At 39.4% G+C, this 15,727-nt stretch overlaps 1 protein-coding gene across 1 annotated transcript in view; it reads left to right on the top strand.

Moving 5' to 3' along the window:
* dipk1c (divergent protein kinase domain 1C) overlaps positions 1-15,727 on the top strand; it is a 29,828-nt gene continuing 14,101 nt past the window's right edge. Inside the window, exons 1-2 of the mRNA XM_048266886.1 lie at positions 1-670; positions 14,620-15,351. Coding sequence (XP_048122843.1) covers positions 458-670; positions 14,620-15,351 — 945 coding nt within the window. The 5' untranslated portion in view covers positions 1-457. The remainder of the gene's footprint in view (positions 671-14,619; positions 15,352-15,727) is intronic.

Here is a 15,727-nt window from a genome sequence, read left to right as displayed (position 1 = left end):
GGGTGTAACAGACAGAAAAGTGGGAGAGAGATGAGAATGCAAACGAGAAAGTGGTTCTGGTTTGAGAAAGATTGTCTGATTTAAGAACTCGGTGCCTGAGTGAGCACTGAATTTCTGTGCCCGTCTCTCTCCCCCTCTCAGTTTCCAGAATTAAATGCAGGAGGACAAACTAGAAAAGGACTATAAACAAGACTTCAACTTTGAAAACAAAGCAAGAGAGAACAGAAGAAACTCTGATATGGCAAGGAGACAGAGGCCGAAGCAGAATACCATCAGGGGCACCCTTGATTGGAGCTTTCCACAACCATGTTCCTTTAACCTCAGTAAATACCATGGAGGACCACAGTGAGAGCTAAAGTTTCTTTCTGATCTGGGTGAATTGACAGTGTTTGGTCAACAACACAACAACTGAGTCTCAGCCAAAGTGGGGAGAAGCAGGAGAATAAAGGAATAAGAGATGAGGGAATCACAATGCCGGGTCCTGTGCACAGCCAGGAAGTGTGGCCTTCTCAAATGGTTTAGTTTAAAGGTGTGCAAGAGGAGTACTTTCCTCTTTGCTGTCTTATGGTTCGGCTCCTGGCTGCTCCTTAATGGCCTGTTGCTTGTACACAGGAATATGTTCTCAGATGTCTGCACAGATGACAAGAGCCGAAGCATACTCCAGCGAGTGGTAGGAGTTTTTAGCTTATTATTGTGGAATTGATCTGTTTTAGATATCAGTATCAACTGCCTGTGTGTGTACATACTGTACATTGTACATACATTACCCAGATATTTTGGGTTACAACAGTGCTTATTCTACCATTTCCCAATATTGTTATTACAATAATACTCCAGTTAATTGGTACATGTAGTCAAAGTCACAATTTCTTCAATGAGGCTAGAGTCTTCTTTCTTACAGCTGTGTTCATTTTTTCACATACTCCTAAATCTGTTTGGCTTAGGCTATTTAAATGTTGTATGTTGTATCTAATGTTTTGCCTCATTGTTGTATGTTTTTTATGCCTTGTTTTTGGCTGTTATTGATAATCATGATAAAGAAAAATGATAATCCTTTGATCCAATGTCTACAACTAAGTTAAGATCAACTGAATTTAACTACATTTAAAAAATAGCAGGAGATAAACCTATTTACAATGTAAATTGTACAAAAGAAATTGTCATTGCTGACACATTAAAAAGTTTGCTAGTTATTACATCACTAACAAACAAGCTCATGTCATCCACATTAAAGATCCCAGGTCTGCCAGAATTTGACAAATCCACTAAATGCATGATCACCTCAAAGCTATACGGCATCAAACAGCACCAACTATGTAAAATAAAATAACATTTTAAAGCACTGATTATGGTGTATTGTCCTCAAAACTAGTAAACTAGTCTTATAATACAGAATTCAGATTCGCTGTAGAAGCCCCTTATCATGTTCTCTCATCTACCTTAAGCACTGGAGGCCTCTTCAGGCTAATGTACATTTTGTGTACGTTTGTGTCTGATGTTTGTCTATTATAATGGATGGAATTCCATTGGAATCAGTGCAGCAATTTAGACCAGCTGAGCTTTTTTTCAACAGGTAAACGTCAAGGCCAGAACATATTTCTATTAGGAGTGTTTTTGAAGTGTAATAAAAATGCATACCAAAACTGCTTCAAATTTTGTTTAAGTTTCACTCACATAGTCTCACTTGAACAGTCAAACAATAGGAGACTTAGGACAGACAGAATGTCACAAAATTACTTAAAAAATGCATGTATTATGATCCACAAATGTTCAACAATTTAGGTCCAAACAGACCCCAGTCTTTGCATCTAGAGCAGCTCCCTTCCTGGAGTTAGTCAGAATCAATGTGGTCAGACCAGTAGGTCAGAACATATACAGAAGTATGGGCAGTGGCGTCATGCCCATTGAAATAAAGGGGGCACGTGCCCCCTCGGATTTTTCCTCCCTGATCATTTTTTTGATCATAACTTTCCTATTATGCTCCATAATAAGCCAGAGCCCATAACGACTCAAATGTATTCTTCTGGATGTGTAATAGACCGTAGCAAAATAGCTGAAGACCAGTCAACATCAGCCCTTTTCCTAAAAGTAGTGTCTGTGTATGTTCCCGTAAGAACTCTCACGCGCATTGAGCTCGCAATGTTTTGCTTGTGTTGAACTGTTACAGTTAACTTTAGGCTACAGTTTGAACTGTTACAGTTACAGTTACAGTTTAAACAGATACAGTCAATGGTGTTGAAGTGGTAAGTAGTCTAGCTAAGCAATAAAAAGTAGTGGAATTATTTGTGGTTGACCAGGAAATTTTGACTTGGTGAAAAGTTAGAACTATGGATTTGATGTTGGCCGCGAATTCAGAGCATTATGTTAACGTTAGCCTACATGGTGTCAGTGTAACGTAGCCTAGGCTACTCTTACAAATTGTACAAAAATTTGGCAAAGTCTCCTGGTTCAATTGTTTCCAGTTTCATAGAAACGAGGGTGTTTGCAGTGACTACAAAATCCAACCTAATAACATTAGGCCTACTGTACCAAGGCATCGCATTGGATGTTTCTCCACTTGTTCTATTCTCGTATCTGGCAGCTAATCCATGTAGTGAAAAGAGATTCAAAAGGAAGCCTAAAGTTGTTTTATATAGCCTAAATAGGATCGCTATGACCGTGATGTAGAGGGCAAGAAAGTATAATAGTCTCTCTCATGTGCTTATAACTTTATTATCAGGTCACTTGCTCATGATTTGCAGGTAGCAACTTAAAAATGAGGTAGCCTATTGCTTGCCATGATAATGAAAAATATATTACGAATTATAACGATTAAAATTTTTAATCACGATTAATCGCTGAATTCCTATAGTTAATCACGATTAATCACATATTTTATCATATGTGTAAGGGTCCTGTCCTGTTTTTGTTTTCCCTGTTTAGTGTTTTCCTTCATGTCTGCTCCTCTTGTTTACTTCCTGTGTCCTGTTCCATGTGTTTGTTTGTTTTGCCATGTGTTTCTGTTCCCTGTGCCCGTGTCTCCGCCCCTCACCTGATTCGCGTTAGTCTGTTAATTATGGTTTCCACCTGTCTTGTTTTACCTTGTTCATTGTCCACCTGTGCCCTGTTACCCCTGTGTATTTAAACCCTCTGTCTCCCCTCAGTCTTCGTCGGTTATTAGTCAATGTGTGTTGTGTTACGTTACACAAGGTTTGTTTAGTTGGGAATAAAGATTCTTGTAACTCTTAAGATTGCCTTGCCGTACTTTGCCCTGCGTGTGGGTCAAGCCCTTGCAACCGTGACAATATGATTAAAATTCTATTATTTTGCATTTCTGAACTTTCCAGGAGTTCATATTAACAATAAAGCAATTATTATTTATCTTGATTGGGATTCAAATGAAAGCAAAGCAAGTTACTTTATTAACTGAACTTTAAGACATAGGTCTATTTTTGATTATTTCAAATCAAATTTCAAAAGATGTGCAGCAGACCTGAGGCAACACAATATATTCTTCAGAAATATAGCTGATATAAACTGAAATAAATGCTACTGCATAAGTGCATGCACAAAATGTAGGCCTATACACATTATAAAGGGCATAACAAACAGAAAATATGATAGGGCTATTCATAATCTTTGAGTTCAGTTGAAAATAAGGAACTTTTCAACATGAGTGCATTGCCATTTTATAGGCCTACAGTCTATGGTGCACTGTCACTTGCCACACACATCAACGCCGAAGTTTTTAACAGGCAAACACTGGATGAACAATGGATTTTATGGAGCAGCGACCAAATATAACTGAATCGTGATTACACGGCTGCAAAGTGCGATGCTGGTGTGCGGAGTTGTATTGAAAGGAATGGAATCTAATGTAAATGAATGTCGAAAGCAGAGTGCATCGCAAATAGTAGCAGCCAAAGAGGAATGTTGAGAACAGAACAAGTGACGGTGAAAAAATGTTTGGCGGCACACAACTAATGCGTCAGCCTAGGCTACTACTCTTTGGCCGGCTCGTTAGCCCAACCAAGTGTGTGCAGCATGCCTTTACGTAGCCTACTAATGGCGCATCATCATAAAGATACATTTGATCTGCATCTGCATCACGCCCCATTTTAGCGGAAAACATGTTAACATTATATCATTGTAAGACAGCACGTTGACGTTACATCTAGTTATTAATTCACAGGACATTCAATCATTATACTAACACGGCAGTTATGAAGAATTGTGTTTATGTAACTTACTCATGTCGAAACGATGTACATTACCAACCTTATTCGTTTGCAATACCCCATGTATTATACAAATTTAGCATGTACACTTACCATAATATCCCATGCAAAACGGTTAGCTTGCTAGCTAGCTATCTGTGGAACTTCAGTATAACATAGCCAATTATCTCACCTAGTTGTAGGAAATAGGCTACGTTCATATTACAAGTGATAAAATGAATGTGTGACTTATGTTTAGTGGATGTTATGACATGTAAAGTTAAGCTTGCTGAACTTAATTAGTCAGCCACAGGCAGTTTGACCATAACTGTCAACACTCCCGTTTTTACCGGGTTTCTCCCGTATTTCAAGGTCATCTCCCAGCACCCCCCCTCCCCCCGTTTTGTTATTTCTCCCCGAAAACTCCCGAAATTTGCATGGCCATCAAACTTCATTTTAAAATCATCATCATCCATTCAGGTTGGCAGATTGTATATGAAATACACCCTACACATACACGATCACTTTCAATTCAGTCAATTTCGATCAGTTTCAATTTCAACCGTTTTGTCAAAGGCTAAAACCTAGCAACCCAAAACCCAAATAAGGAAGCGGGTGCCAACTGCGCCGAGTCGTAAGCAACTCCAGCTAGCTGTTGTGAAATTGTTGGGAATTTAATTGATTAACACATCACATAAACTGTTATTGAGTGTTGCTGATAGCCTACACTGAACTTGTTCCCTCGGAACCAAATCTGACAAGCAAGCAGCTTTGGAGTTTTAGAAGTAGGCTGCAGGCAGGCAGCTGGTGGATACATAACTGGCATGCGTAAGTTAATAGTAAGGTAAAAGCAACGACCGAAATGCAGTGTTGAAACACGCGTATGAAACGTATTAGATATGCAAACACAGATCCGGTATAAACACTGCCCCCCCCCGAAAAAAAATCTCCCGTTTTTGGAAAGCTAAATGTTGACAGGTATGAGTTTGACTGTGCCTATCGATACATTCGTGACACTCCTGTTAGTAAACTGGAGAGAGCAAAACATAGGAACATGGTCACATTAATCCCATAACGACACAGAGATAACTCTTACACCAACCTTATTTTGTGCCTTTTATTCATGTTTGTTTCAAGATTTAGTAAGTTTACTATAAGCACGTTTCGCTCTCCACTTTGATGCAGCATAGATTTCCATTATATCAGTCATCATCCCTCTAAAAGGGGGCGTGTATGCAGCACATACAACGTTCTGTTCCATTCCATAGAGTGGCGAAGTCCCGCCCCTTCTACTTCCGGTCCATGGGACCTATCTTTCAAAAAATTATGAACGGGAGTTAATGGAGAGATAACAATTATTTTTTGGTCCAGTTTGAATTGTGCCACGAATTTCACATATGATGTGTGTGAATTTAAAAGATCATTTTTCACGTCAAGAAAGTACTGTTGTTCGATAGACTTCAAAAGTTATGTTGGTTTTGTGCGAATCCACTCAGACCCCATTTACACGAAGGGAAAACGCAGATATTCCCCTGTGGTTTGGCCTCTCGTTTACACCAAAACCCCGTTTTTATCACAGAAAACGATTATTTCTAAAACCTCCGGCCAAAGTGGAGATTTCTGATAACGCCGGTTATGTGCTGCCGTGTCAACAGGGATAAGCGGCGTTTTAGCTTCTAAACGTCACATTATCGCCAGAAAATCCTTAACGTCATGTGAAGCCTGATGTTTACAGTTTCTTTGGCTACTGATCAGGATTATCATGGATGCTGTTAAGGTGCTACTAATTTTTACTTTTGTGCAAACGCTTCTGGCCTGTTTGCATTTGCAACAACTGCTCTACATGGAGGAGCAGAGGCTAAGGATCGCCGACGGAGGTCAGCATTTTACTGCTTTCGTGTTAGTCGTTGGTGTCGATTCTGAGGATTTTGATTGTCCAGCATGGCTTTATTCCTTTCCCTACACTGCCACCCATAGGTTTGGCATAGTTATTATGGCTTCGACAAGCGTATTTATCGCGGGTTGATGTAAATTACAAGTTTTTTGAAAACAATGTTGTGTGCACGATGTTATTATTGAAAACGGAGGGGGGGAAATATTCGTTTCTCTAAATACCCGGCTATGTGTAAATGTGGCCTCAGTGGACTACATCTCTCGTCTCGAACGATGTACGTCACCAACGTAATGAAACGATTGTTATGCTAGTTAACGGTTGCATCTTGCTGCCTGCTATGTCACTTAACAGTATGTAATGTACAGTCTATGGACGAATACAACTTACCTGATGTGTTTAATCCTCTGACTCATGGTATTTTCTTCGGCAAGGAAAGCCCAATTAAGACCTGATGCTGGTATGCTTGTACAATCTAGTGTGGCTGTGAATGAGCTAACGTGACTAGCGCGACTGATGGGTTTGTAGTCGTTGGAATTACGATCTTTCACAATGTTGTAATTCAATAGTTACTAAACCAACTGCAAATGTCTTTATATGAAAAATTGTCTTTACAATTGACAAACATCATATGGGTAATTCAAGGCACAAGTCAACCGGGACCAGAAAATAATTTCTTTTTCGCCATAGACTGCCGTTCAAATTTTTTTGAAAGATAGGTCCCATGGAGGCAAACGGAAGGGGCGGGACTTCGCCACTCTAAGTATTGTTTAGTTTCCGGTCTGGCTAGATCGGTGTGGTGTTGTAGTTGTTCTAACGTTACTAGTTGTTGCAACAGCATGTGAAAAAACTACAAAGTTTGTTACACCAAAATGAACGTTAATCTCGCGATAAAAAAATTGACGCCGTTAAAATAGGTTTCTGTTAACGCCGTTAATAACACATTTAACTGACAGCACTAGTAAAATATTCAAATATTTAGTGTTAACCTTACTCTCACCACAAAGTCAGACCTCAACACCTTTTTTAATGTAAGATTGTAAAAAACATTGGGTTAAAAACAACCCAATTTCAACCCAGTTATATTATATTAGAGTTATATCAGCCCCAAAAATTGGGTTGTTCGGTCAACCCAATGAGTTGGGTTGATAGTCTAACCCAAACATTGGGTTATCGTAACAAAACTGTTAGGTTAAACCTACATAATTGTTGGGTTGGCTATCTTATGCAACCCAGCATTTATATTATTTTCACTGTCATTTCTGGGTTATGCTGACCTAATTTGTGGGTTATTCTAAGTATCTTATTTTCCTCCTTAATCCAATCACTATTAATTGATAATAATTAAAACAAATGTTTGCAAATCATTAATGTTACAATATAATGTTATAAAATCCATCCAATGGGCAACAATAGCCTTGCAATGAAATAAAACAGTTCGACATTTATTTTTTGAACAGATAGCTTGTGATACTTCTATGAAGGCAGGCAGATTCCACCGTCCGTTTTGGGGGTCACCCCTGTGAATCAAAGAAAAAAAAAGAGTGCATTAATCACTGTTATTTACAGAACTTTATATCAAGACTTTCATGAACCATTGTCATTGAATGATGTTGACAAACATTAAAAATCCACCAGGAGACAAAATATTAGCGCAACACACTCGGAAACCATGACCATCTATGGAGTTGTTATAATAACTTATAGATGCTACCGGGTAACGTTAGCTAAATGACTGTCTGATAATGCTACAACCAAAAACATCCAGTAACGTTAAGTTACGTGGCTATAATATGAAGCTACCCTGAATTAATTAATAAGATGTTGTTTGCCATTATTATTACCGTACATGTGGCTTGTGAAGAGACTAACATTACTTCAACTGTGTTGGCTAATATTAGCTGACAAACGTTAGCTGCAACCATAAGCTACAGCCACCACGAAGCATATTTAATTAGCATAGCTTCTAGATAGCTATATGGTCGTCTGCTAATGTTAACCAGCTTGGTATGCTCATTTTAGTTCGTTGTAAAAGTTTGTTTTGTTTCTGTCAGCAGTTCATACCCAGTGAACAAAGAACTATGTTTTTATGAGTCTGTCTTTGTGTATATTTAACATTAACAGTAATTGTAAGTTAATGTTAGCTAACGTTAGTTAGCATGAATGACACAATTGTTAACCTGCTTGAGGCTGAACTAAATTGGCAGGGTACGTGAAGGGTACGTCTCTGGGTGGACTTTTAAAATCCGTCGGGATAAAAATAAAAAAAAGTTAAAGATACATACCTTACGAAATCGCCTGATTTCCATTGCATGTTGACAGCTGCTGGACTGGACGGTTGGAAGAATAACTATGTTTTTTCGAACTCTCAAATAACTATGCAGCTGTGTTAAAGTCACCCAGTGCTGGGTAGTGTACTCCACGTCAGGTGGGAGAGAGGAGGGTCACTGTCCCAAACTATCAACCTAACAAGCTGGGTTACAGGAAAATAACCCAACATGAGTAAAAACAACCCCACAAAATGACCTGACAGCCTCAACCCAGCGTTTGGGTTGAGAAAATAATCCAGTATTTTTTACAGTGTAGGTCACATATCAATCAAATCATAACAACTGCAATGGTAGGCCTACTGTTTTTAAAATCATGTGTAGTAGGCCTAAGTGTAAATGTGTGTGTCTAAACATGCTTTAATGAGCTTACACTTTAATGAGCTGAATTTGAGTTTACAGTTCTTTCAACAACCTATGTGTTTTACATTAACTTACAAAATAGATAATTTTATAATTATAATTTAATAGATAATCAAATTTTCCAGGGGGAGAAATCTCTGGCCCCCCTCTAACATGACCCCTGAAATAAAATGCCTGATTGGTAAACAATACTACCTTATCTGATACACTACAGAAGATGTTCAACCTTTTTTCGGCCTCGTTTCACAACCTTGGGGTCCCCATGTGGGGTTGAATGAATGGGGTCGGCTGAGATACTGGGTTTCTTACAATTGACCAGTACATTACACACACACACACATATATATATATAGATATATATATATATATATATATATATATATATATATATCCAAGTTAAGTAAGTAATTGGATCCTCCACTACAATCTAGCTATGTAAAGATAAACATAGACATCCCGCATGAGATCATCACGGGTAATAATGTAATAACGATGTTGATCAACGTTCCAAACAAATGAGCAAAACAACCAGGTGAGTTAGTCAAACTAACAAATTAGCTTGCTAGGACATCTGGGGGAGAATACTGCTCTCAACTGGATGTTACAGCAGAGATGAGATGTGCTCTCTCTCACAACATGTGACATCAAAATAGGGTCACCTGCAAAAAGGTTGGGAACCCCTGGGTTTAGGCAAACCAAAGGTAAAACCAAACTAACAAGGCACTCCGACTTATGGTTGCTGTTTATGAAGTATTACACACATTATTATCCGCGCTATCCGCAACAGGGTGTTCATTCTTATGCCCACATTTTCTCTATGCAGAATGTTCATGAGCTGAGACCACAGCGATAGGCATATGCTCACATTATGTTGACTGAGTTGCGCAATAGATCTGCAGCCTATTAGACTACTTTACAACAACCCCTTTATGACTACCTAAAACATTTAATTAAGAAGCTGCCATTGATGCATTTAAAAATAGCCTATTTCATGAGCATGTGTAAAAGTGCATTGAGTTCCTCAAAATTCCACTGCATACAAGCATGCCTGGGCAGTGGCACACCGGTTGAGAGCCACTGCCCTAAAGGCCTTCACAAAACAACTAAATGAGTTCCCACTATAGCAGCTTTACATATTTCTATGGATTAGGAGCAATGGTAAAATCAGAAACATCTAGATATCATTTAGAGTGTAATCCATGCTAATGCTAATTAATATGTTGTGCTCTGCAAGCCCATAGTTTAAATCAGAGAAACGCCTTATGTCCTTTGTGAGGAAGGGACATAGATTGACAATAACTTTCTGCTATATTATATACAAAATGTATTTTATATTCAGTTTGGCTCTGCTGCTACAACATAGTATTGTTCTCAGCTAGCATAATTGCTTGAAATACTGTTCACACACTGTCACTCAGATCAAACTTTGTGGAAGGATGAATGCCTTCATTGTTCCACTCACTTAAACATGAATAAACATCATGTAGTCCATTTTATGGTCACTCAAACAGCATTACCATTGTTTCCTTCCTCTGCATTGGTATGTCAATGTGATCTGGTGCTGTTTAAAATATTTTCGAAATTGTTCTAACTTGGCATTCATTCAGTACCCTAAGATGGATCTGCCTTTCTTTGAAAAAAAAATGTATGGAGTGGAAAGTTGTCTCTGGTTTATAACATTCCAACAAACCAACAATGACCATTGCCCAGGCAGTTCTGCTTTACAGTATTTAACAGCAGCATCACCCAATACTCTCTTACATCTATAGGCTAAAACAGACATAAAACACATAGATGCAAGGGTTATGAGTCAATCATAGTAGACCACTTCCAGGATGGACTAATTATGACCGCCGCGCAGCGAAGCGGCGGTCATATAGGTTTAGTCAGATTTTTTTTTTTTTCATACAGAACAAGATACATATTAGTTTAATGTGTTTTTGGGATACTGAATTACTGATATATTTATGATATACAAGGATTCCATTTATTTTCAGGGACATGTTTGATTTACCCAAGAGCACATTACAGATCTAATGCTACATTGTCATGTGTTCTTGAATTATTGACGACATGAAATTAGTGCTGTTGTTAGATTTGTTTGAAATATACAATATATTTACAATGTAGTAATAGATCAAGGTCAGGTGTGTGCTGTGTTGAAGTTCTGAAAAATGAAACACTGGAGAAGACTTGAAATTCTGTCATCCCCAGCATTTGCATATACTTAGTACAAATAAGTCACAACATACATGAATGTTACCACTCTCTAGAAAACAGCCGTACTGCATGTGCAGACAGAAGCTGAAAACAGCTGCTGACCATTGTGACGCGATAGCTGGAAAGCTGGATAGGATGTGGAACCTGCAGCTGCTTGGATATGTATAAAAAGAATCTGGGAAGACACCCAAAATCCATTGGGACAGTTAAACACAGATGGACACAGATTAGACTCTTCCCTTTATTTTGTGGGAGATGTGGGACAGAGACTGTTATGACACAAACTAGATTTTAATATTACGTTACAGGACTGAGCACTGGCATCCGACTGGTTATCAGTGTACAACTACAGCAGTGCTTAAGAAAAGAGAAGGAGCTTCTTACACAAACATGTTATGTCAATACAGACAGACCCATTAACTGGCCAAGCCTTGACAAAGTCAACAAAACAGCTGTTAGCTGGAATGTGTTGCTGCTACTGGAAGAAACTGGAATCCATGCATTTCCACTGAATTATTTTTGGAATCTGATCCCTTATCATACCTGTTCATTCTTACTTTTTTGCTTTCGACTTATCGTGACTAAATTCAAGATGGCTGCAAACGTTAAACTTCGTTGAAGATACTGTCTGTATAAATCGTCTTGTAAGTAAACTACCAGTGCTTTTTCTCAATGTCTCGTTTTAAATGTCAGGGCCCTCGGAAGTCTACCAATGAAGTGTGGAGATGCATTGAGCCTCGTAAATGGGTGTAAAACAGTGATTTATTTGCATGGCTAGCCCGATGCGAAAGCACCACTACTGAAAAAAGCTGTTGGTAGCATCGGCTAACTAAGCGTCAGATTTTTGGAGTGCAGGGGACAAGTCGAGATGGGCTATGAGACATACGTTCACACTCGGTATCATGTTTCAATACACTTTAGGTCAATATCACACCGGAATTCTCCTTTAAATTGTTTAACATTGGATTATTGTAGTGAGGACTTTTATTTTGAAACAGTTTTGGGCAGAGGAAACAGTTAAATAGGATGTGTAGTCTTAATTGACCCAGATTGTATGCTTAACCCTTAAAGGAGTACGGAGAAATGAACGTTCTAAAGAATATCTGGGTTCATTGAATTCAACATAGAATTTTAGAACCTTCAATTGTTGCGGAACTTAGAACGTTCAAAAACCTACACCTTTAAGGGTTAAAGCCTGAGGCTGCAGGTGGCCTGAACACCTGCCATAGGATTCTAATTGCTTAATGGCCGTATTATGATGTCATAATCGGCAATGTTAAGTCTATGGGGATTTTTAAAAAGTTTTTCTTTAATAGTTTAAAAAGTATAAAAGTTTCAAAGTTGAAAAGACATAGCAGCTTGGTCCGTTTGAATACCTATGTTACAAAGTTTGAATGAAGTTTCTAAGTTAAACTGTTAAATGGAAAAAGTGGTAAGCGGAATAATAATAATAAGAAGTTGTTGCCTAGGAAGAACAGTACAGTGCATTTTCATGCACTGTAATAATAATAATAAGTTGTTGCTGCCTAGGAAGAACAGTACAGTGCATTTTCATGCACTGTAACAATAATAATAAAGAAAACAGAAAAAAACACTCAAGAAGTTCAACTGTACAATGATCTGGTCTGTTCACCAGAATTTCTACAGAGAATTCTCCCTCTGATGGGTTATGTGTCTAGCCTGGGAACACCCATACAAACTTTTGGCAAATTTGGGATTTGCTCTGCAGGTCTGTCTGGCCAAGAGGCCACTGAATGTTCCTAAAACACGGGCACACAAATACAATCGCTAATCCGACATGGGCATATATTTCTTCGAACTTAAGTTAACAACTGCATTTAAAACCTTTGTTTACAAGATTGCTTGTATGAAATGATTTGGTAAGAGTTAAACTCATTGAATGCCAAGCTGTTTTCGGAAGCTTTGTCCTAGAGTGCCAGCAATCTAGACCATGCGTCCTATTGCGTGCAGAGGGAATTTAAAAGGCAACTGATTATCCCGCCCCTCGGACTGAGCACTGCGAACAGTGAGTGCCCAGACCCTACATTTTAATGTGGGTCTGGCTCGCCAGGCTAATGAACACATACAATGGCTCGTTTAAAAGGTGATACTTTAAGCTCTCAGTGGGTGCAAACCGTGTATTTCTAGACGCCTCTGTTCCTGAGAAATCCCAAGCTAAACAGTGGCTAGTTTTCATCAAAATCGCAGTTTCTTTCTAGAAATGGAGATATAACGTCTTTCATGAAATATGAAGTGTTGCCTGTAAACTTTCCGGGAAGTGATCAGCGAGACCTGGCGAGACTGCCACCTAGTGATAGACCCACGAAAATGGCCTGGTTTTGACCTGACGTGCATGCGTCACTGATTCGACCCAAAGCGGCAACCGAGTTATGATAAAATGTCCAGATTGTGCGTTTTCATGAGTTTTCGATCGTCATATATTTCATTTCCATTCATCACAGAGTTCCCAAAATCACATATAAGGTGTGTTAGAGTGTCTAGTTTCATAATTTAAAAAACAAGCTAAAAATGTACTGTAAAATTACGTTTTTGGCACTCAACGCATGGGAAGGAAAAACGTAATATTACGTTTTTGGCACTCAATGAGTTAATGTCCCATGTGTCATTACATCAAGTTAAAGGTACACTATGCAAGATTTTTACCTTAATATAACCTCTACGAAGCCTAGGGGAATCGTTCACTTAGTATAGCCATAGAGAATAGCTGTAGCGGGTTGCTACCAAGACCACCAGCAATGAAACGTCAAGAATTGCATTATCGCGAGAATTGTGAAACATTACATTGTCAGTAGATATAGCTTTTTGCCTGTTAGCCTTTCGCCTCCACAACAAAGCCATGTCCATTGTGTACAGGGGGGAAAAGCCATGAGAAGTAGCCTATTTACAACCGCAAAGTAAAACATACATTTATCACTACTCTAGGGGGAGCTCCAGAGTCGCCCAAAATACCTGAAACCGCATAGTATACCTTTAAGATTGAACCAAAGTCCTTTTAGGCAAGTCCCTCCACTCGACGGCCATATTGCAACGCTTTTTGGGCACTTATCGGGCATCTATTTCGGGTAGAACTGCACGTGTGCAATTCTTCACAAATCACTACACACCAACCTCGCTCCAGCTGGGAGATCTCAACACATGATTGGCACGATGTATTCACATGTCAACTTTTGGCGGCAGAAGAGGTGGAATATGTGTAGACGACTGCCATGTTTGCATTACGAACTAACCCCATACATTTCTATGGGAGATTCTTTCAGTGCTGTGTCTCCTCATTAGAAAGTCTTTGGTTGAACATGCTGCCAAGCAATGGAAATGAACAGTTCTTTGCCATGAATGCCAGTTTTTGGAACTATTCTCGTCTCCATAACCCAGAAAATGGCAGGGCAAAGCACCGCCATTTTTTTCCATGGTGTCCTATGGAAGTGTCACCACTTTCCTCTACCGCTCTGGCCCTACAGACAAGTATGTCTGTTGAGTAGGACAGTGACAGCAGTCTGCCACTAAACATACTGTACTCCTCTGCCTGGTGAATGTGCTGAGCCGAGGGTGACAACTTATAAACATATTTGTGATTGTGAACGTTTTTTTGTGTGTCTTTCAGTGTGAGGAGTACCAGCAAGGTGTTCTAACTGGTGACCTGTGTGAAGACCTGTGTATTGGTGGTAATGTTGAATACAAGCGCTGTCTCTACTATGAGAATGGCAAAAAGGTGATGGTGGCTGACTGGCGTGGCATACCAGTGGTGCTCAAATCTAAACTGGAAAACTTCTCTTCTTATGAGCCCTTTGGCTTCCTGGACTACCTAGACACACCAGGTAACACCGGGGTTCAAGAAGAGCTCACACCCTTGGACGTGGTCCTTTATGCCACCCTTGAGATAAAGAACTCTCTGGGGCTGGAGATTAACGTCAACATGTCACTGCCTCAGCTATGGGGACAGCATGTGAGGGAACAGGGATGGGTTTACAGCCAGGCAGAGCTGGCATCCCTCTGGGCACTGCTTCAGCAGGAGGAGTACACCTTCCTCAGGGTGCTTCAGGACCTTAGCCACCATGTAGCCAAGGTGGTGGGCTCATGTGGACATTTTTATGCTGTGGAGTATCTTGTGGCCGGACATGCCTGGGATCAAAATATCTTCTCTGTAGACGATTCCTCTGGCTTGGATCAAACCTCTTGGAATGGGTATAGAAAACCAGGGGTAGACAGGGACAGGATACATCGCATTGCACTTAGCTTCTTAGACATGGTTGAACATTTTGAGGAGGACTTTTCCCACCATCTTCACCTTTGTGACATCAAGCCTGAAAACTTTGCCATCAGGAAAGATCTTACAGTTGAGTACTGCATGCACATAGACATACACATACACAGAAGAACAAGTTCAGATCGGCCGACTCATCTAATGTGTTATCTAACCTAGCTAACCAAGACTACTTCTTACAGGCTTAGTCAGTATGCAGAGCAGGGAAACAACAAAACATTTGAGCAAGGGCACCTTTGGAGAGATATTAGTCTGGAATGACCAGTGCACTCACTAGTTTACTGTAACCAATTAGTGTAGAGGCCAATCTGGAAAAAAAGAATATATATTGAAATCACTAGATTTGCATTTCCTGAAGGACATACATGCATGCAAAACAAAATATTTAAAATGTGAAATGTAACATCAAACATTTAAAAGTGTAAAATATATTTAATAAAGGCATAGA

The sequence above is a fragment of the Alosa alosa genome, chromosome 16, assembly GCF_017589495.1.
Source record: "Alosa alosa isolate M-15738 ecotype Scorff River chromosome 16, AALO_Geno_1.1, whole genome shotgun sequence".
NCBI lineage: Eukaryota > Metazoa > Chordata > Actinopteri > Clupeiformes > Clupeidae > Alosa > Alosa alosa.
This window is presented reverse-complemented; position numbering and strand designations above follow the sequence as displayed.